Source organism: Mustela erminea, chromosome 13 (genome assembly GCF_009829155.1).
Source record: "Mustela erminea isolate mMusErm1 chromosome 13, mMusErm1.Pri, whole genome shotgun sequence".
Lineage (NCBI taxonomy): Eukaryota > Metazoa > Chordata > Mammalia > Carnivora > Mustelidae > Mustela > Mustela erminea.
This window is the reverse complement of record NC_045626.1, coordinates 48,605,623-48,627,024: the sequence shown is the minus strand read 5'-3', so window position 1 is coordinate 48,627,024 and position 21,402 is coordinate 48,605,623. Positions and strand designations below refer to the sequence as shown.

The 21,402-nt window shown below is 36.6% G+C and overlaps 1 protein-coding gene across 1 annotated transcript in view; it reads left to right on the top strand.

The window, feature by feature from the left end:
- MIB1 (mindbomb E3 ubiquitin protein ligase 1) overlaps window positions 1-6,732 on the top strand; it is a 130,470-nt gene extending 123,738 nt beyond the window's left edge. The window contains exons 20-21 of the mRNA XM_032309412.1: window positions 744-844; window positions 5,460-6,732. Coding sequence (XP_032165303.1) covers window positions 744-844; window positions 5,460-5,600 — 242 coding nt within the window. The 3' untranslated portion in view covers window positions 5,601-6,732. The remainder of the gene's footprint in view (window positions 1-743; window positions 845-5,459) is intronic.
- Window positions 6,733-21,402: the final 14,670 nt, after the last annotated feature.

Below are 21,402 nucleotides of genomic sequence, written 5' to 3'. Positions count from 1 at the left end.
CTAGATATAAACTTGGATGGTATCTTTGATTTTTTGTTCTGTGTACACATGAGGAAGAAGATTAGCATAACCACTTTTGCCCAGGGCTTTCTGTCTTTATCAGCAGTAGAGTAGAATAAAAATCCCAGGGACAAATTAACTAGAGTTAAGAGTAAAAGTCTAGAGAGTAGTTAAAATTGAAATAAAAAATTTCCCACCATTTACCAGACTCACTGATCACAGCTTTTCTTTCACGGAGTTCCTCATCTCGGATCAGTAGCAAGGAGGGTTGGGCAGGGGGAAGAAGCCTAGGTTTTTGTGTGTTCTCATAAACATCATCTAAGAGACTTTATAATTTTTGCTGCCAAAACTGGCTAAAAAGTGCTGTGCTGTCTACATTCGTCAGTTCGTACAATGCGGGAGCAGAGAAAACAAGCATAAAATGTATTTGTGAGCTTGCCAAAGGAAGCACGTAGTACCTTGGAAAACCCAGAAATCTGTGTGTAGATTGTTGTCTAGCAGAGTTAAATATAATTAGAAAATAATGTGCAAACTTGTTTCTTTCTGAAGATTATAAATGAATGAGTATAATAAGAATGTCACTACTGTATCTGTTGTCCATGAATGAGAAAAAATTTTAAAGAGGACTTTAATAATAGTCTTGTGTTTTTAATAAAGCAGTAATAATTTTAGAAATAAAAAATCATTGCTATGTCAAAACAATCATACATTAAAATATTTTATTTATATTTATTATATTATAGCAAGTGGAAATATTCCAGTGTTACAAAAGGACAAAGATAATACCAATGTCAATGCAGATGTGCAAAAGTTGCAGCAGCAGTTACAGGACATTAAAGAGCAGGTAATAATGATTTTTCTTCTTGGTAAATGATGATTCTGAGAATGGCACTCAATATTTTTCTTTAAAACTACTAGTGTCTTGAGGGTTGCTGGGGGGAGGGGCGTTGGGAGAAGGGGGGTGGGGTTATGGACATTGGGGAGGGTATGTGCTTTGGTGAGTGCTGTGAAGTGTGTAAACCTGGCGATTCACAGACTTGTACCCCTGGGGATAAAAATATATGTTTATAAAAAATAAAAAATTAAAAAAAATACTAGTGTCTTATGTAGTAATCATGGTTTGTATTAGGGTATCAATTATAGTATTTGAATATTTGCAAAAGGTAATGTGATTCAAAGATTTAATCAGGGTGCTTTCCAAAACAAGAAACGCATGGATGACCAATAAATGGGAAAAATGCTCAGTCAGATCAGTCATCAAGAAATGAAAGTTGGGGTGCCTGGCTGGCTCTGTCAGTAGAGCATGTACTCTTTTTTTTTTTTTTTTTTTTTTTTAAGATTTTATTTATTTGAGCGACAGAGATCGCAAGTACGCAGAGGCAGGCAGAGAGAGAGGAGGGGAAGCAGGCTCCCTGCTGAGCAGAGAACCCAGTGCGGGGCTCGACCCCAGGACCCTGGGATCATGACCCTACCTGAAGCAGAAGCTTTTACCCACTGAGCCACCCAGGTGCCCTGAGCATGTACTCTTGATCTTAGGGTCGTGAGTTTGGGCCCCGCTTTGGGCATAGATCTTACATTAAAAAAAAGAAGAAGAAGAAATGAAAATTAAAACTACAGTTAGGTGTCTTTTCTCACCTGCCTGACTGCATGGAAAACTCAGTGTTAGAAATTGTCAGTACAAAGTGTTAGAATATGTAGCAGCCGTAACTCACATACTGCTGTTGGGAATATAAATTAGTAAAAACACTTTGGAAAAGTTTGTCATTATAATCATAAAACTAAGCAGGATGTTGTTTGGGGACACAAACTTGGAAACAATTGTACAGATGGTGTTTAAAACCAAGGGTAGTGGGGCGCCTGGGTGGCTCAGTGGGTTAAAGCCTCTGCCTTCGGCTCAGGTCATGATCCCAGGGTCCTGGAATCAAGCCCCACATCAGGCTCTCTGCTCAGCAGGGAGCCTGCTTCCCTTCCTCTCTCTCTGCCTGCCTCTCTGCCTACCTGTGATCTCTGTTTGTCAAATAAATAAATAAAATCTTAAAACAACAACAACAACAACAAAAAAAACCAAGGGTAGTGGTTTTCTTGGCTGGGATGGCGGGAAGGGAGCACAAGGGACATTTCTTTATAGAGGGGTAGATAAAGTGCTAATTACATACGTCTGATCAGTTTGTGAACTTTTATCAAGCTGTACATTTATGATTTGTGCACATTTCTGTATAGATGTGATACTTAGGTAGAAAGTAGAATACACACACACACACATACACACATATACATATTCACTTTCTCTTTCTCTCACATACACGCACACCATAAAGAAAAGCAAAGGAAAGAAAAATGTAATATTTAGAATAGTTGGTATCGGTGAGGGGTAGATGGAAAGCATTTGGGAGGATGTGTGGAGTAGCTTCAAAAGATAGGGTTGCATTCCATCCTTTAAACTTGTTCTTCATACCTATACATGCCAACAGAAGTACTCTTTTATCTACTCATTATTTAATAGCAGCAACAGTAAAATAAAGAAGTTAGTTAAGACTTGTTACATATATAATAGGTAAGAAAGTCTGTCTGCCACCTGCCCCAGCCTTATCATTTGACCCAGCAATTAAATCAGATCCAAAGGATTGAGAAGCAGAGGGTGTTATTTCTTTAGTTTGGGTATCACATCAGTGTTGCCGTGCAGTTATTAATAATCACTTTCATCTTTTCTACTGAATATAAGAAAGTAACATAGTCACTAAATAGGATAACTAATGACCCTTGTGATAGAGTAATATAGTAGCTACAGTAATTTAGAATGAAGCATACATATATATATATATATATATATATATATACTAGGAATTTAAACACCATGTAAAAAGATGAAAACTCTAAGCTAGTTTTTCTTTTGAAATCTCACTCCTAGTAATACTTACTGTATAGTGAATTCAAGATAAACATGGACTTACCAGTTCTTATGCAGGAACATAAAAATAGGAACATATTTTGCTCATTCTATTATAAAATAGAACATTTCAGAAATCTTGAAACTCCTCAGAATCTCATTTCCTTTCCCGTGAGACACTTATAGAAAGGTAAAACTGATTTATGAATACATCTGTGAAAAGCATTTCATCTCCTAATGGTGAATTAAAATTGTTCTTAAAATGAGTAATGGCACTTTTTGAGCCCTATTATATATCCTTAAAAATTCAGCTCTACCTTTACCCAGGTTTAGCACTCCAAAGAAGTTCCTTCTCCCTTAAATAATCTTCATGACCATATTGTGTCACTAAAATATTAAACAATTATAGGAAATTCATTTTCTGAGGATTGATGAAATTTCTTTTTTTTTTTTAAAGATTTTATTTATTTATTTGACAGACAGATCACAAGTATGCAGAGAGGCAGGCAGAGAGAGAGAGGAGGAAGCAGGCTCCCTGCTGACCAGAGAGCCCGATGCGGGACTTGATCCCAGGATTCTGGGATCATGACCTGAGCCGAAGGCAGAGGCTTTAACCCACTGAGCTACCCAGGTGTCCCTTGATGAAATTTCTTTTTTTTTTTTTTTAAATTTTTTAAAAAGATTATTTATGTATTTATTTAACAGATAGATCACAAATAGGCAGAGTAGCAGGCAGAGAGAAGGAGAAGCAGGCTCCTTACTGAGCAGAGAGCCTGATGCGGGGCTCGATCCCAGGACCCTGGGACCATGACCCGAGCTGAAGGCAGAGGCTTAACCCTCTGAGCCACCCAGGCGCCCCCCCCCACCCTTTATGAAATTTCTTGCAGGGACCCCTTCAGAGTTACCAGGACATAGCAGCTGAATAACCCTTTTTAAATTTTAAATCTCCAGTCTTTCTATTACCCCAATGTAATATCATGTGGTATTAAGCATATATTAATCTCAAAGTAACTTAACCTAGGCTGTGTGCAGATGTGTTTACTTTTGGAAATAAGAGTTATTAATTAACTGCATATAGCTCATGAAAATTTAAGGGAAAAGAACTATTTTAATGGCACTAAAAGACTAGTTTGGCTTTTTAAAATAAAAAAAATACAATTTTCTACAACTTTGTAGTTAGATAAATGTGAAAATTTACTTTAGAAGACTGTGGTTAACAATTTAGATTACAATTCCTTCCCCCACACACCATAATGCTCCCTGGTATTGTCGAAGTTGGTTAACTATATTTCATATAGGCTTTAGGCGTGGTTTATTGATTTAGACATTCTTTTTTAGTTATTTCATTTCTGTGTTGTTTGGGAAAAGATGTAATTCAGAATGAAGTATTATGGTATATTAAGGTAAAATATATTTTTATAACTATAAAGTATGAAATATGTTACTGTGAATCGATATCTTTCCTAGAGTGTTTTCACAGAAGTACACCTAACATACTTCTAAAATTTTCTGAGTTCCTGAAGAGAACTCAAGCTAATTATTTTTATATGTAACTAAGGCTAATTATTTTTAACCTAATGGGGTTCTACATTAATAGTAATCCAGGGAAGCATGATTCAGAGCAAGAGCTCTGGGCTCCAGAATCCCATTCACACCGTGGAAAGTGTTTAGCCCCACCAAAGCCTCAATTTCCTCGTTTTTAAAGTGGGAGTGATAATAGGGCTGAGATTGTATCATAGTGTGTGGCATGTGTTTTTAGGGACATCTCTTCACTGCTCCCCTTCTCCAGTAGGCCTGATATATTTGTCATATTTTCATACAAGAACAGCATAGTACCCCAGAGTTGGGGAATTAGACTAAATGTGGCTATTTTTGTCCATTTCCTATTGGATTTTGGCATTTGCATTTTTTAAAAGATTTTACTTATTTATTTGAGAGAAGAATGAGAGAGCACAAGAAGGGGGAAGGTTAGAGGGAGTAGCAGACCAGACTCCCCGCCAAGCAGGGACCCTGAGGTGGGACTCCAGGATCCCGGGACTCCAGGATCATGACCTGAGCCAAAGGTAGTCGCTTCACCAACTGAGCTACCCAGACATCCCATGGCATTTGCATTTTTTATTTTATGTAGTATTTATTTTAGGTTGTACCTTTGATATAGTCCTGACAGTACAACCATTATTTCTATTTTATAGGATGACATTTTACCTGTTTAAAATTTTTAAAATTGGGTGTCTCGGTGGCTCAGTCACTTAAACATCTGCCTTCAGCTCAGGTCATGATCCCAGGGTCCTGGAATGCAGTCCCACATTGGGCTCCCTGCTCAGTGGGGCATCTGTTCCTCCCTCTGACTCTCCCACCTCTTGTGCTGTCTCTCTTTCACTCCCTCTCTCTGAAATAAATAAATAAAATCTTGGGGAAAAAAATAAAAATTTTTAGATTAAATTTTTTTTTAATTTTAGATTAACAAAAGATTAAAACAGCAAAAGAAAATGATGTTACAAAATTGTTACCTATTACAGTTTTAAGCCATAAAATGTCTCAGCATTTATTACTTTGTTATCTCACATTCCAGACCATGTGCCCTGTGTGTTTGGATCGTCTGAAGAATATGATTTTCCTCTGTGGCCATGGAACGTGCCAGCTCTGTGGAGACCGAATGAGTGAATGTCCTATTTGTCGCAAGGCTATTGAACGAAGGATTCTTTTGTATTAAGAAACTGTGTTTTCTTAGCTGAAGTATTGGTCATGAGCTCTTGTAAGCCATTAAGCTAGTTGGAGGTTCTAATGAATTAATTTTTAATATCATAGTTTCTTTCCTAGGGTGTAATTAGACTGTAAATGTGCCAGAACAAAAAAACCTCTACAAGACAGTGTTTGAAGTTGTGGTTTTGTTTCTGTTTCTTTTAATTTGAAACATCAAGTTCATGTAATTCATAGGTAATTTGCTTGTCACTTCTAAGGGGAAAAATCCTTTAAGGATCTCCTGTTATTTTTGTTTTTATTGCATTTTTTTCTTATAGTTTATAAATTTGTTAGACCTCAAGAAATGTAGTTCCTTATGATCAGCTATCCTTCAGTTTATATGATTTTACACAGTGCGTTGACATAGGTACTCAGAACAGTCATGCATTGAATGAATGGGGCAAGTCAAACCATTAGGTCACATGTGTTAAATGACAGAATTAGAATATAAGTTATACATAGTTAATACTGCAGAGAGGATTATCTTTTTAAGATAAAAAGTTATACAGATGATTGATTCTGAATTTTTAGAGTAAATGGAAGCATGGAATGAGAGAGTAGTGACTTTGCCATTTAGCTTAATTTCTAGACTTAAAAGGAAAATTGTTTAACTTGAACCAAATTTCAAGATGATTAACATGGAAGGGAAAAGCAATCATAGTGGGATACTGAAGTGGGGGAAGTGGCCAAAAATGAGTACCTATTAACTGACCATTAACAGTTACCTTTCATATATGTTAATCTATACACTATTCTGTTTACCAACCGTTAAAAAAAAAGTCTGTGAAAAGCGTACCTCAGTTTTCCCTGTGGTTACTTATCCAGACTTAATCTGACCAGTGAAACAGTGTTGCCCTCTTTGGGCATCTGAGGTCTCATGTAGCTTTTCTTGTGTACTGAATAGTACCCCAGTGATCTGAGAAGGATAACGCATTGTCCCAAAGCAGCAATCTTTTTCTTGTCCGTATCTGTTCATTCTGTCAGTGATACTGGTTCTGTCTTCATTATAAGCCCTACTTCCATTTTCTTTCAGTTGCTAAGGCTGGTAAGAAATCACTATCTTTATACCAACAGGTGAGGATATTTAAATTGCCAGCAGTATCCAAGACATAGTAAGTAACCTAATAATAAATACTTATTTTAGAAAGCGTGACCAGGACATTTACAGAAATATGTCTGATTACCTGTAGTTTCTTTTTTGTTTGTTTGTTTTTTTAAACTCAGACTGATTCTAGAGCATCTGGTCATTTTCCCGCCTTTGAATGAGTAGTCTTACTCTGTCTATAGGACGAATCTACATTTAATAAGTGTTTTGGGGTCATTGCTGCTAGATTATAAAAATATCAGCTGTTTACAGTGATGTCTACTATATACTCTGTACAAGCTTATTCCTAAGGGTGCAGTTATCTGGTATTTTTTTCCTTTCTTTGATTCTGGTTCTTCTTTTTTTCTTTCTTTTTTTTGTTTTGTTTTGTTTTGTTTTTTTCTGTTGTTACAACGACAAAATATAAGAATATTCCTGGCAAGTTAATGGCTTTTGCCTTTGCAAGTCCTGGTGAAAATAGTGGTGAGCTTTGCTGGCTGATTTTTTAGTCTCGGTAATTCCATATCTGTGTTTAGCTGAATAACTTAGGATTTAGAAAAATAAAATTTTTTATAAATTTTAAATTTGAAAATTTATATGGATTCTGTTATCTAATAAAGGGCCAATGAGGCTATTTTTTAAGCCATATTTTAAAGTTATAGAAAGATAGAAGATTTGACATGATGTTCACTTAATGAAATAGGTTGTTTTCTTTTAGATTTGAAAATAGCAAAAGTCAGGATTTTTTTTTTCTTCCATGCCATAGGCTGCCCATCTCTTTTCCACTAGATCAGCTGGAGAGGAGGAAACACCTGGCTGACTTGTGCATGGTTTGGCCATCCAGTGAATTCTGTGGTCTAAAGCTCTACTTTACTCAAATCCTTTTTGTCTTTGGAGCTTGCAGTGCTTAAACTTACATCCCTAAAAGACAATTTCATTTTTCACACTAGTTTATTTCTTCTCCATACATATAAAATACAATTAATATAAACTATCACAAAGAGTCGTAAGGTTGCTATGATTGTAATGTTGTGTACTTGTGGATTTTCTATATTTGTACCACTTTGAAATTTGTTCAGTGAATAGAAGGTGTTTCTCTATTCATGTTTTCAAGTATCTGAAGAATTATTTTAAGTTTATTTTGTGTTTGTGAGCAAGAATAAGATTAAGAACTGAGTTGTTTAAATGACCTTCTTCTAATTCTGTGAAATCGCTACCTCTTATATGTCTCTCAGCAGCACTTTCCCAGTTAGATATGTTTCCTTCTCATCAGCTCATCATCATGTGCCTCAGAAGAGCTTTTATTTTTCCTAGAATCATTAAATAAAACATAGCAGACATTCATTCAAAAACATATTTATTGGGCCTCAGGGGCTAGATAACACAATGTTGAAAAAATGGTCAGCATCTTAGCACACAGAATCTATCATGCAGCAGTTGTGCATTTGAAGAAATCTAGAGCCAAGAAGGGATCCAGAGGTACTAATAACATTTCTTCCTAATGTTTCAGAAGAGTTGTCATTAAGTAGCATTTGGATTCCCTCTCTGTACCCCTCACTCCTACTATGTATTCTCCTCTAAGATTATCAGCTTTGTTGCCAGAAACTCACACCCAACTTACTAGATGGTGCTATTCTACTCCTTTTTGTTCACATAATTTAACGTTCTTACTGCTTATACTATATTTGTATTTAATTTTATTGGGAGCAAGAAGGCCTTTCAAGAGAGGATCATTTTGCATTAGTGTAGGAATAGTATATTAGACAGATGTTTAGTTTAGCTGGCCAAATCATAATTAGACAAGATGTTTGTAATTTTAAAATATTGCAGATTGACCAGCTAGTTACTGAGACATAAGATTAATTGATGTTGAAAATAGTGTTCTTAAATTTGTTATCTTTGATGGCTTCAGCCTGTAAGAGCATTTTAGCATATTGAAATGCATGCTGCTTGAGATTTGTCCAATTGGAATTTCAAAGCTTACTGGGTCATGTTCTTGTTTATTATGAATTTTGGACCCTTTCCGACTAGGAATTAGTTACACTTATAAACTAAGAGACTTAGTGATGGGATAGGATAGGGAGACAGTATGGAGTTGAAACAAGTAAGAAGGAAAAGTCAGTGTTTGAATTTAGAGAAAGAAGGAGTTTAAGAATTCATGTAGATTTCATCAAAGCAGTAAGCAGAAAGAGTAGACTTGATAGAATAATAAAAAAGGTTTTTTAGCCAGTTTTTAGTGTCATTTAATTGACAGTTGCTTTGTAAGCTATACAGTTTAATACATCTGGCTTTAAGAAAAAGTCCAAAGGAAAAGCACCTATCCTGTCAAGAGTATCTAAAATGATATAGTAATAGTTTGTGTAAAAATTGAATTTTTGGAATAGAATTCTTCTTTGCATTTTTTTAATTGTAAAAACACTTAACATGAAATTTACCATCTTCACGATCTTTAAGTGTACAGGTCAGTAGTGTTAAGTATATTCATGATAATTAAATGGCTATCCAAAACTTTCTCGTCTTGCAGAACTGAAACTTTATACCCATTAAACAACTCCATTTTCTCTCCTCCCCCTGAATGGAATAGAATTTTCATTAAATATAAATCAAGAAACAACCTGAATTATCTTAATAGTTTGTTTGTGTTTGCAAGATTTAAAGTCATAGTCAACATTAAGTTCCTAAATTTGGGGGGGTGACAGAATTTCTTCCCTTCCTCCCAACTGTTATAAATCATAATTGGGTTGGGTTAAATGTCTGTTAATTGGAAGGGTTTGTTAATTCATTTGGAGCCAGGGTAGGGGTGGTGGGACACATATTCAACATTAGAATAAGTTAGCTTTAAATTTGTAGTGAATGGGGAAGGTAATAGATTTTCACAGACTATGTGTGCCTTGTCGAAAATGTCATTTGTCTTTAAGTCTCCTTGTTACAGTCTCAAAATATTTTTTTTCTCTCAAAAACGCAACCTAATTTTATTTGCTTGAATATTATGATAGGAATGCTTACTGATATTACTTGATAATCATGATAGCCTTGGAACTTATATATATACATATATAAAACTATAGCAGTATTAATAATCACAGTTGTACTTCTTTAGAACATTAAATTTGAGGAAGAACTATTTAATGCTGTCTCACGTGTACATTGTTTTGCTATAGTGGGGGAAAATTCTTTAGATTGAGACTTAGTTTACTGATAAATGGTGTTAGTAGAGGATGAAACTAAAGTATGAGAATATGAACGAGTTAGTGGAGCTGATGAATTAAAATTGTAAGTTGCTTCATTGGCATTTTCTACCTCCTTTTCTGTCAGAGTATTGCTTTTCCAGCTTTTATTCTTTTTTGTGACTAAGGAAGAGATGGGAACCCGAGGTTCAAATGGAAATTTTTATGTTGTTGAGGATTTAAGCAGTAGGTACAGGAAGGGTGATTTGCCACATCAATTTGGTGCGTAAATCCATAATGAGAGGTGATGATGGACATGTACAAAGTGTGTAAGAAAGATAATATTGCTGAATGTTTTGCTTTTCCTGTACAGTCCACATGACTTTGTTTCATAAATGTGACTTCTTTTTTCCAAAATGCAAAATGGTCTTGTAATTTTCTATAAAATAAACAAATACACCATTTTGTCTGAAATCTTTTAACTTCAGGAAACTATTGAAAGTTCTGACTCAGGGCTTTGTAACAGTTTAAGAGGTTGTTAATTATCTTTTGGAAAATCCAGCTACATAATTCTTTAGTGCCTTGAAAGAATTATTAACTTGGCAACACTACAAAAACTCCCTACGAGGTGGTCTTTAGTGTGGGGTACCATCACACACGCGTTTATAAGGTGTATTGCTCAGCTTGTGTGATAGCAATACTGCATTGTGTGCTGGGTTTGGGTAATTCTTTAAAGGAAGTTTTCTAGACTTGCACTTGATATTGCTTTTTAAAAAAATGGATTACTTATGGCCATGACACTGTTACCAGAAAAGTAATTCTATAAGTCATTATGCAAAGTCATGTATAAGTAGTAGCATCTGGGAAGAAGAGCTAGGGTTCATACTGTTGGCTATTTTAATATGAAAGGAGGGTCTGTTTGGTAAACACAGATTGTCTTCCCTTCATGAAAAAAAGACCTTTTTTGTTCAAGTGATTTGGTTTAAAGAAAATTTTTTAAAGGAAATCATGGATAGCATGTTCTTAATGGTAGTCTTAGCCTGAATCCACAAAATTGGTTTTCTGCTCATTTCAGTATGCCTGTCATTCTAAATACAGTATATTCGGTGTGATAGAAAGTTTAATTGACACATAGCAGTGTTTTGCTCTGTATTTTTTTCCAGTGTTTTTTAGCTCCCACTTGATTAAAGTCTTGCTTGTGAATATAGTTTCTGTACGGCAAATGATTCTTGCTTACTAGCTTTTGTTAAAAAACACTTAGCAAGAGCTAAGCTTTTAAATAAATGCAAACATTTACTGTTAATAAAACTTACAATTGTAATATTATATAATGCTTTTCTCTGATCTTTTGAAAGTATTCCTTATATGAATTTTCATTTTTAAGGTATTTGAAAACATATCTCAATATATTAGATCTATTATTGGAAAGGAAATTATGTCTTTGAGAAACAAATTACATACATCTCTACTCAATATAGGACATAGATGCCTACATCTGGAAGGCTGTCATTACACTTGTTTACATTTAAGGTACCTCTCTCTAAAGGGCCAAAGAAGTTTTTCATATTTTAACACCTCACACTCTTTTAGGATATTGTGAAAGTAGTCTGAGTAGGATAAATTTGATAGAAAATCAGTCAACCAGTCAGGAAGACTCAACTTTTTTTCTACAAAGGTTTCTTCCTCTTCATAATTGAGGTGTAGATTTCATTTTCAAAACGTATACATTTTAAAGCAGTGATTTATTTGGCTTTTTTAGAAGTGTTTTGTGACTTAATCAGTAATTGAATGGTTTGAAGTTATTTCTCAAGTTAATAGAAGCAGTTGTCATTATTGAGAGGTTGTCTGGTTCTAGTTCAAAAGACTCAGCATGTTTATCTGGAATGTTTAAGAGGAAAACCATCTGAAACAAAAATCTTTTAATTGTTTATTTGAAAAAAATGTGTATTCCAACCTTAAAATTGTGAATTTATTTTTGGATAACCTCTAACTAATTGTATTTCTGTTGCTGTATAATTAGATATTTCATGGCAATATTTTTTATTAAATTGGAACTGTATAGGTTTTTAAAATAAAGACATTTTAGCAAATCTGATTTATATTTTTTATCATTGACAGTTACTCATCCTTCACAGAAATTCAAATTATTTGTTAGTCTTACAGTGTAGCATTTCCTAAACTTAATGACAGTGAGAACTTTTAAATGGTGCATTACAGAGTAGTGATAGTTTATAAGATAGAATGAAGTAATGGATTAAAGTAGAACACCAAAAATTATTTCAGGTATTTGCTGAAGAATGATCATTTGACAAATAATTTTTTTTTCCTCAAAAGTAGTTGAGGGCGCCTGGGTGGCTCAGTGGGTTAAGCCTCTGCCTTCAGCTTGGGTCATGATCTCAGGGTCCTGGGATTGAGCCCCACATCGGGCTCTCTGCTCAGCAGGAGCCTGCTTCCTCCCTTCCCTCTGCCTCTCTGCCTAGTTGTGATCTCTCTCTCTGTCAAATAGATAAATAAAATCTTTTTTAAAAAGTAGTTGATAAACTCATTTTGTTAAACACAGAAAAAAAACATAAGCATAATAAGCATAATATGAAAGGATAAGACAAGATCTGGAACAGAGCCCATTGATCACTGAGTTGATAACCTAGCAATGAGACTGTTAAGTAATACTGCCTTTGCACTAATGCTCTAATCAAATGTAATGTGTTCATGCTTTAGATTCCTCTTTATATTAGGTCCTTGCATTCTCAAATATGGCAGCTTTCTGAAAGGCTGATTTTCAAGTCAAATACTTTACTTTTCACATATTTAAGAGTATTACCTTCCCCTCCTATCTCTCTTCTTCCTTTTCTATAGAACACCAGTTAATATCTTGAGTGGAACATTAACATACAAATTGGAAAAGGCTTTTACAGGTGATACCACCACCAATTTAATAGGGAAATAGGAAAGCAACAAAATCAGAGAGCCCTGATCATGGCCAGACCATTCTGAAGAAAGACTGAGGTTCAAAAAGATGATATGTTCTCAGCATGTATGTATAGTACAAGAGTATTGTAGTGGTTTCCTATTGCCACTATAAAAGTTTCCATGAATATAGTGACTTAAAATGATAGAAACTTAGGATATAGTTCTGGAGGCCAGAAAACTGGCAGGAAGCTAGTCAGAATATCCCAAAGTTCTTGGAGCTTAACCAACAGACTTCTAAATAACATGGTAAAAGAAGTCTTGAGAAATTATAAAAATGTTTTAAAAATACAACTTGTTAAAATTTGTGGAATACAGTGAGAGCAGCTCTTAGAAGGCAATTTATAACATTGAATAGATACATTAGGAAAAGAGGTACAAAATGGTTCATCTAAGCTTCATCTTTAGGAAACTAGAAAAAGATAAATCCAAAGTAACCAGAAGAAAAGAAGTAAAACAGCAAAAATCAGTGAAATTGAAAATAGGAAATGAACAGAGAAAAATCAAGGAAACGAAAAAGCTGATTCTTTAAAAATATCAAAATTGATAGCCTCTAGCCAGGTTATCAAAAAACAAAAAAACCTCAAATTATTGAAATTAGGAATGCAAGATGTGCCATCACTACAGATCCTGTGAACAGTAAAATGACAGTAAACAACTCTTTGCCCACAAATTTGATAACCTAGATGAAATTTACCAATTCCGGGTGCCTGGTGGCTCAGTTGTTAGCCATCTGCCTAAGGCTTAGGTCATGATCTCAGGGTCCTGGGACTGAGTCCAGCATTAGGCTCCCTGCTTGGCAGGGAGTCTGCTTCTTCCTTTCCAATTCCCCTGCTTGTGTTCCCTCTTTCGTCTCTCTCTCTCTCTCCCTCTTTCTCTCTGTCAAATAAATAAAGATCTTTAAAAAAAAAAATTGACCAATTCCTTAAAAGACAAAATATATCAAAACACAGGGAGAAATACTCTGAATATACCTCTATCTATTAAAGGAATTGAATCCATAATTAATAGTCTTTCAAAACCAAAAGTAGCAGGCGCAGATGGGTTCACTGGTGAATTTTACCAAACATTTAAGAGAGAAATTACACCAACTCTCTACAATCTCTTCTAGAATATAAAAGCCAACATTATCGTAATTACCAAACCAGAAAAAGACATTATAAGAAAGGAAAACTATAAGCCAATATTTCTGCCAAACATAGATTTAAAAATTTGCAATGAAATGTTAGCAAATTGAATCTAGTAATATATAAAAAGAATTATTCACACTACCAAGTGGGATTTATTCCAGGTATACTAGTTTGGTTCAACATTCAAAAATTAATGTAATCCATAACATCAATATGCTAAAGAAAAGAAAATCATGACCATATTAGTAGAATGAGAAAAGGCATTGGACAAAATCCCCATTTATTATATAAGGAAACTTATTCATGATGGAAATTCTCAAAATAAGAAAAGAAACTCAATTTGATAAAGAACTTGTATAAAAATCTTCTAGCTAACATCACACTTAATGGAAACTAGATGTGTTCCCCCTAAAAGTTGCCAATGAGGCAAGGAAATCCACTCTTTACCACTCCTAGTCAGCATTGTACTAAAGTCCTAGCTAATGAAATAAGACAAGAAAAGGAAATAAAAGATGTACTACAGATTGAAAAGGAAAAAACAAAACTGTATTGGCAGATGATATGATTGTTTATGTAAAAATTTCCAAAGAATTGACAAGAAAACTTGTGGAACTAATAAGTGAGTGTTGACAGCCATAAAATAACTTGCTTGAATTTTGATTGAATCTAAGATCAGTTGGGAGTAACTGACATCTTAACAATATTGAGTCTTCATGAACGTGGAATATCTCTCCATTTATTTAGATTTTTTTTCTCATGAGAGTTTTGTAGTTTTCCTCATATAGTTCTTGTACATATTTTTTATATTTACACCTAAAGATTTTAGAGGTTTTGGTACTAATGTAAATGATACTTAAAAAAAAAAAGATTTTACTTATTTGTTTGACAGATAGAGATCACAAGTAGGCAGAGAGGCAGGCAGAGACGGAGAAGCAGTCTCCCTGCTGAGCAGATATCCCGATGTGGGACTCGATCCCAGGACCCTGTGATCATGACCTGAGCTGAAGGCAGAGGCCTTAACCCACTGAGCCACCCAGGTGCCCCTAAATGATACTTTTTTAACGTTATTTTTATTAACATATAATGTATTATTTGCTCCAGGGGTACAGTTCTGAGAATCATCAGGCTTACACACTTCACAGCAATCACCATATCACATACCCACCTTAATGTACATAACCCAACTCCCCTCCCTCCAACAACCCTCAGTCTGTTTTGTAAGATTAAGAGTCTCTTATGGGTGGGGTGGGAACCAAGATGGTGGGGAAGTAGGAGGAGACGCCATTTCAACCTGTACCCTAAAGTGAGCTGATTACCTACCAAAGAACTCTGATCACCCGTGAAATTTGCCTGAGATTAGAATTATACACTTCTGGATCTCTAGGGGGGCCGAAGACGCCAGTGGGCAGGTAAAGTAGGGTGGGAATGTCAGACTGATATTGGAAGATAAACAAAAGGGGGAGGGAGCCACCAGAAGCGTCCCATTGGAAAGTAATACCCCAGTACAAGAGTGCCCTGTGACTGGTGACCAGTATTAACTTGGAGTCTGGTTGAAAGCACTCAAAAATAGCTAAGGGTCGCAGGGGAAATTGTGGGAATCGGGGCGATTAGGGACAGGGGCTTAAATCCCCAGACCCAGGTCAGCCACCCCTGGCGCTGAGCCAGAGAGAGTGTGGTGAAGAAGTCAGGTCTTGGTGCCTGGGCTGCCAGGTCCCTGAGCTGCCAGTGCGCCTGAGAAAGGCATCTGGGTGGCGGCTCCTGTGAAGGACAGGCAGAAACACAGCCTTTTGCACTCTCCACATGCACGCTGCGCTACCAGAGTCTGAGTGGTGCCCCACACCTCCCCCTAAGAGAGGTGCGTGCAGGCACCAGCCAGTAGAAACTCTTTTGCACTCTTCACGTGCACGCTGTGCTACCAGAGCCTGAGTCACGTCCCACACCCTCCACTGAGAGAGGTGCGTGCAGGCGCCAGCCAGCGCTCTCTCGGACCCAGAGAGTCTGAGCACTCCCAGCCCGGGCCTGCGGGAAAATCTCAGTGTGCCATCGCTGCTTGGGACCTCTTTGGCGGTCTGGAGCTGCCCAGACAGCCGCGACTATCTTGGTTTTGGGTATAAGCAGGAGTTCCTGGGACCCCAGAGGCCGTGACTGAGAACACGCTCTGCCAGAGGCTGAGGGGGAATTCATGTGCTCTGGAGCACCCAGAGGGTAACAGACTGAGGCTTCTCTCTGAGAGGGAGGTCTTGGGGCAGTTTGCTTTCCTCTAAACCTCCCAAAACCATCAAAAGCTGCCAAGGTGAGAGAAAACAAACGGAACTAACAAACAAACACAACCTCCAGAGAACAAAAGCCTGAAAAACTGGTTTCCTCAGAGCCCACCCCCTTGATGGGGGCAGGAGGACTTAACTCAGGGAACACTGCCTGAAAAACCACGTGGCAGGCCCCTCCCCCAGAAAACCAACAAAAACAAAACAACACAATAACAACAACAACAACAAAAACACACGCACACACAAAACCAAAACGAGAACCACCACCACTAATTCATAGATACAACTTTTATTTTTAATTCGTTCCCACTATTCTGGTTCATTTCTTTTTGTAGATAATTTTTTAACCTATTTACCATCATAGTGAGATGTCCCGTACATCAAATTCCATAATAACCTTTTAACCTGAACTTTTTGATACATATACCTGTGTTTTTCTTTTGCTTTTCTATTTATTAATTTTTTAAAATTTTATATTAGTTTAGTTTTTTCTTTTTTTATTTTATTTTTTAATATTCATATAGAGTTAAACTTCAAGGTAATCTTCTTTCCCCAATCAATGCTACCCCTATAGGTAAACCAGTTTTTAATCCCCCTTTATCTTAGGAAAGTTGAGTCCTTTAACAAAGATATCAAGATCCATCCAGGAAGAATCAAAATAAACTTCCTCGCCCACACTGAGAATTTATAACCACTCTCCCATCTTTTTCTTCCACCAGTGTTTCTGTGTATTTGTTTTTGTCCTGGTAGTATATAAGTTTTATACTTGGGGTTCTTTTTGATGAGGTTCTTTTTTCGTTTTGTTTTTATATAATTATTTTTTTTCTTTTGTCATCTAATTTTATCAGTCTTTTTGTTGTCTGTTTTTGTTTGTATACTTCATAAATCTTACCTTGGGGCCCATTTGGGCGGAACCTTCTCTTTTATTTTATCTTTCTTTTTTTCCCTGTCTCTCTCTCTCTCTCTTTTTTCCTTTCTTTTGGGTGGGGTACTCTTGATTGCTCAGAAGCGTTCCAGGGTGCACCTTGCCTACACCACGGTTGATACATTCAGCTACATCCGTTCAGGCATCTCTCACCAAAATGACTAGGAGGAGGAATGCCCAACAGAAGAAAAATTCAGAGGCTGGGCCTTCTGCAGCAGAACTAATGGCTATGGACATAGACACTATGTTGGAAAGGGAATTCAGGCTAACAATTATCCAGGCAATAGCTAGGTTGGAGAAAGCCATGGATAACAAAATGGAATTGATTAGGGCAGAAGTGAAAGCCACCAGGGAGGATGTTCATAATGTTCTCAATGAGTTCCAATCTAATCTAAATTCTCTAAAAGCTAGGGTAACTGAGACAGAAGATAGAATTAGTGATCTGGAGGACAAACAGATAGAGAAAAAGGATCAGGAGGAAGCCTGGAACAAACAGCTTAGAGGCCACAAAAACAGAATTGGGGAAATAAATGATGCCATGAAACATTCCAACGTCAGAATTGTTAGAATCCCTGAGGGGGGAGGAGAAAGATAGAAGACTAGAAGATATAGTTGAACAAATTCTCCATGAAAATTTTCCCAGTCTCCCGAATGGAACCACCGTTCATGTAGTAGAGGCAAAATGGTCTCCCCCCCAAGATTATAGAATGTAGAAAGACCTCAAGACACCTAATAGTGAGAATGATGAATTATAATTGTAGACAGGAGTTCTTGAAAGCAGCCAGGACAAAGAAATCTCTTATGTACAGAGGAAAGCCCATCAGAATAATGTCAGACCTGTCCACAGAAGTCTGGCAAGCCAGAAAGGGCTGGCAAGATATATTCAGGGCACTAAATGAGAAGAACATGCAGACAAGAATACTTTATCCAGCCAGACTGACATTCAGAATGGATGGAGAGATAAAGAGCTTCCAAGACTAGTTTAGAAGAAGGTTTAAAAGAGTATGCAACCACCAAGCAAACACTGCAGGAAATATTAAGGGGGATTCTATAAAAGAGGAAAAATCCTAAGAATATCACTGAACAGAAATATATGGAGACAATCTATAGAAAAATAGACTTCACAGGTAACAAGATGTCAATAAAAATGTACCTCTCAATAATCACTCTCAATGTGAATGGCCTAAATGCGCCCATAAAATGACTCAGGGTTGCAGATTGGATAAAACGACAGGACCCATCCATATGTTGTCTACGAGAGACCCATTTCGAACCCAAGAAAACTGTTAATCAAGATAAAGAGTCATATTGATATGAATACACTAATAGTAGGAGATCTTAACATGCCACTCTCAGTAATAGACAGATCATCCAAGCAAGAAACAAGAGCATTGAATCACACATTGGACCAGAAGGACCTCATAGATATATACAGAACATTCTACCCTAAACAACAGAATACTCATTCTTCTCAAGTGCACATGGAACCTTCTTTAGAATAGACCACATACTGGGTCACAAATCAGGGCTCAGCCAATACCAAAAGATTGAAATTATACCCTGCATATTCTCAGATCACAATGCTTTGAAACTGGAGCTTAATCAAAAGGAAAAGTTTGAAAGGAACTCAAACACCTGGAAGCTAAAGACCACCTTGCTTAAGAATGCTTGGATCAACCAGGAGATCAAAGAAGAACTTAAACAATTCATGGAAAACAATGAGAATGAAGACACTTTGGTCCAAAACCTATGGGATACAGCAAAGGCGGTCCTAGGGGAAATACATAGCCATCCAAACCTCCCTCAAAAAAATTGAAAAATCCAGAATACACCAGTTGTCTCTACACCTTAAAGAACTGGAGAATCAACAACAAATTAAGCCAACTCCACACACAAGAAGGGAAATAATCAAGATTGGAGCAGAGATCAATAAGATAGAAACTGGAGATATAGTAGAATGCATCAAAGAAACTAGAAGCTGGTTTTTTGGAAAGAATCAATAAGATCGATTAACCATTGGCCAAACTAACCCAAAAGAAAAGAGGAGGCCCAAATTAATAAAATTATGAATGAAAAGGGAGAGATCACAACTAACACCAAGGAAATAGAAACAATCATCAGGGGGCACCTGGGTGGCTCAGTGGGTTAAGCCTCTGCCTTCGGCTCAGGTTATGATCTCGGGGTCCTAGGATCGAGCCCCGCATCGGGCTCTCTGCTAGGCAGGAAGCCTGCTTCAAATAAATAAATAAAATCTTTAAAAAAAGAGAAACAATCATCAGAAGTTATTATCAACAGTTATATGCCAATAAGTTAAGCAACCTAGATGAAATGGATGCATTCCTGGAAAACTATTAACTTCCAAAATTGAACCAGGAAGAAATTGACAACCTGAATTGAAGCAGTGATCAAAAACCTCCCAAAAAACAAGAGCCCAGGACCTGATGGATTCGCTGGGGAATTCTACCAAACTTTCAAAGAAGAAATAACACCTATTCTCCTGAAACTGTTTCAAAAAATTGAAGCAGAAGGAAAACTTCCAGACTCTTTTTATGAAGCCAGCATTACCTTGATTCCCAAACCAGGCAAAGACCCCACCAAAAAGGAGAATTTCAGACGAATATCACTAATGAATATGGGTGCTAAGAATCTCAACAAGATCCTAGCAAATAGGATCCAACAGCACATTAAAAAGATTATCCACCATGACAAGGTGGGATTCATCCCTGTGTTGCAAGGATGGTTCAACATTTGCAAATCAATCAATGTGATAGAACAAATCAATAAAAGAAGAGGGAAGAACCACATGGTCCTCTCAATTGATGCAGAAAAAGCATTTGACAAAATCCAGCATCGGTTCCTGATTAAAATACTTCAAAGTATAGGGATAGAGGGAACATTCCTGAACTTCATAAAATCTATCTATGAAAAACCCACAGCAAATATCATCCTCAGTGGGAAAAAGCTCACAGCCTTCCCATTGAGATCAGGAACACGACAAGGATGCCCACTCTCACCACTCTTGTTCAACATAGTATTAGAAGTCTTAGCAACAGAAATCAGACAACAAAGAGAAATAAAAGGTATTTTATTTTTGAAGTCAATAAAGAAGTCAAACTCTCTCTCTTTGCAGATGACATGATACTTTATATGGAAAACCCAAAGGACTCCACCCCCAAACTACTAGAACTCATAAAGCAATTCAGTAATGTGGCAGGATACAAAGTCAATGTACAGAAATCAGTTGTTTTCTTATACACTAACAATGAAAACACAGAAAGGGAAATTAGAGAATAGATTTCATTTACTATAGCACCAAGAACCATAAGATACTTGGGAATAAACCTAACCAAAGAGGTAAAGGATCTGTACTCGAGGAACTGCAGAACACTCATGAAAGAAATCGAAGAAGACACAAAAAGTTGGAAGACTATTCCATGCTCTTGGATCAGAAGAATAAACATTGTTAAAATGTCTTTACTGCCTAGTAAATGTCTATACTTTTAATGCCATTCCAATAAAAATTCCACCGATATTTTTCAAAGAGCTAGAGCAAATAATCCTAAAATTTGTATGGAATCAGAAGAGACCCCGAATTGCTAAGGAAATGTTGAAAAAGAAAAACAAAACTGGCGGAATCACGTTACCTGATTTCAAGCTTTACTACAAAGCTGTGATCACCAAGACAGCATGGTACTGGCATAAAAACAGACACATAGACCAGTGGAACAGAGTAGAGAGCCCAGATATGGACCCTCAACTCTATGGTCAAATAATCTTTAACAAAGCAGGAAAAAAATAAGTGGAAAAAAGACAGTCTCTTCAATAAATGGTGCTGGGAAAATTGGACAGCTATATGTAGAAGAATGAAACTTGACCATTCTCTTACACCGTACACAAAGATAAACTCGAAATGGATAAAAGACCTCAACATGAGACAGGAATCCATCAGAATCCTAGAGGAGAACATAGGCAATAACCTCTTCAATATCAGCCACAGCAACTTCTTTCAAGATATGTTTCCAAAGGCAAAGGAAACAAAAGCAAAAATGAACTTTTGGGACTTCATCAAGATCAAAAGCTTCTGCACAGCAAAGGAAACACTCAACAAAACAAAGAGGCAACCCACGGAATGGGAGAAGCTATTTGTAAATGACAGTGCAGACAAAAGGCTGATATCCAAGATCTATAAAGAACTTCTCAAACTCAACACACACAAAACAGATAATCATGTAA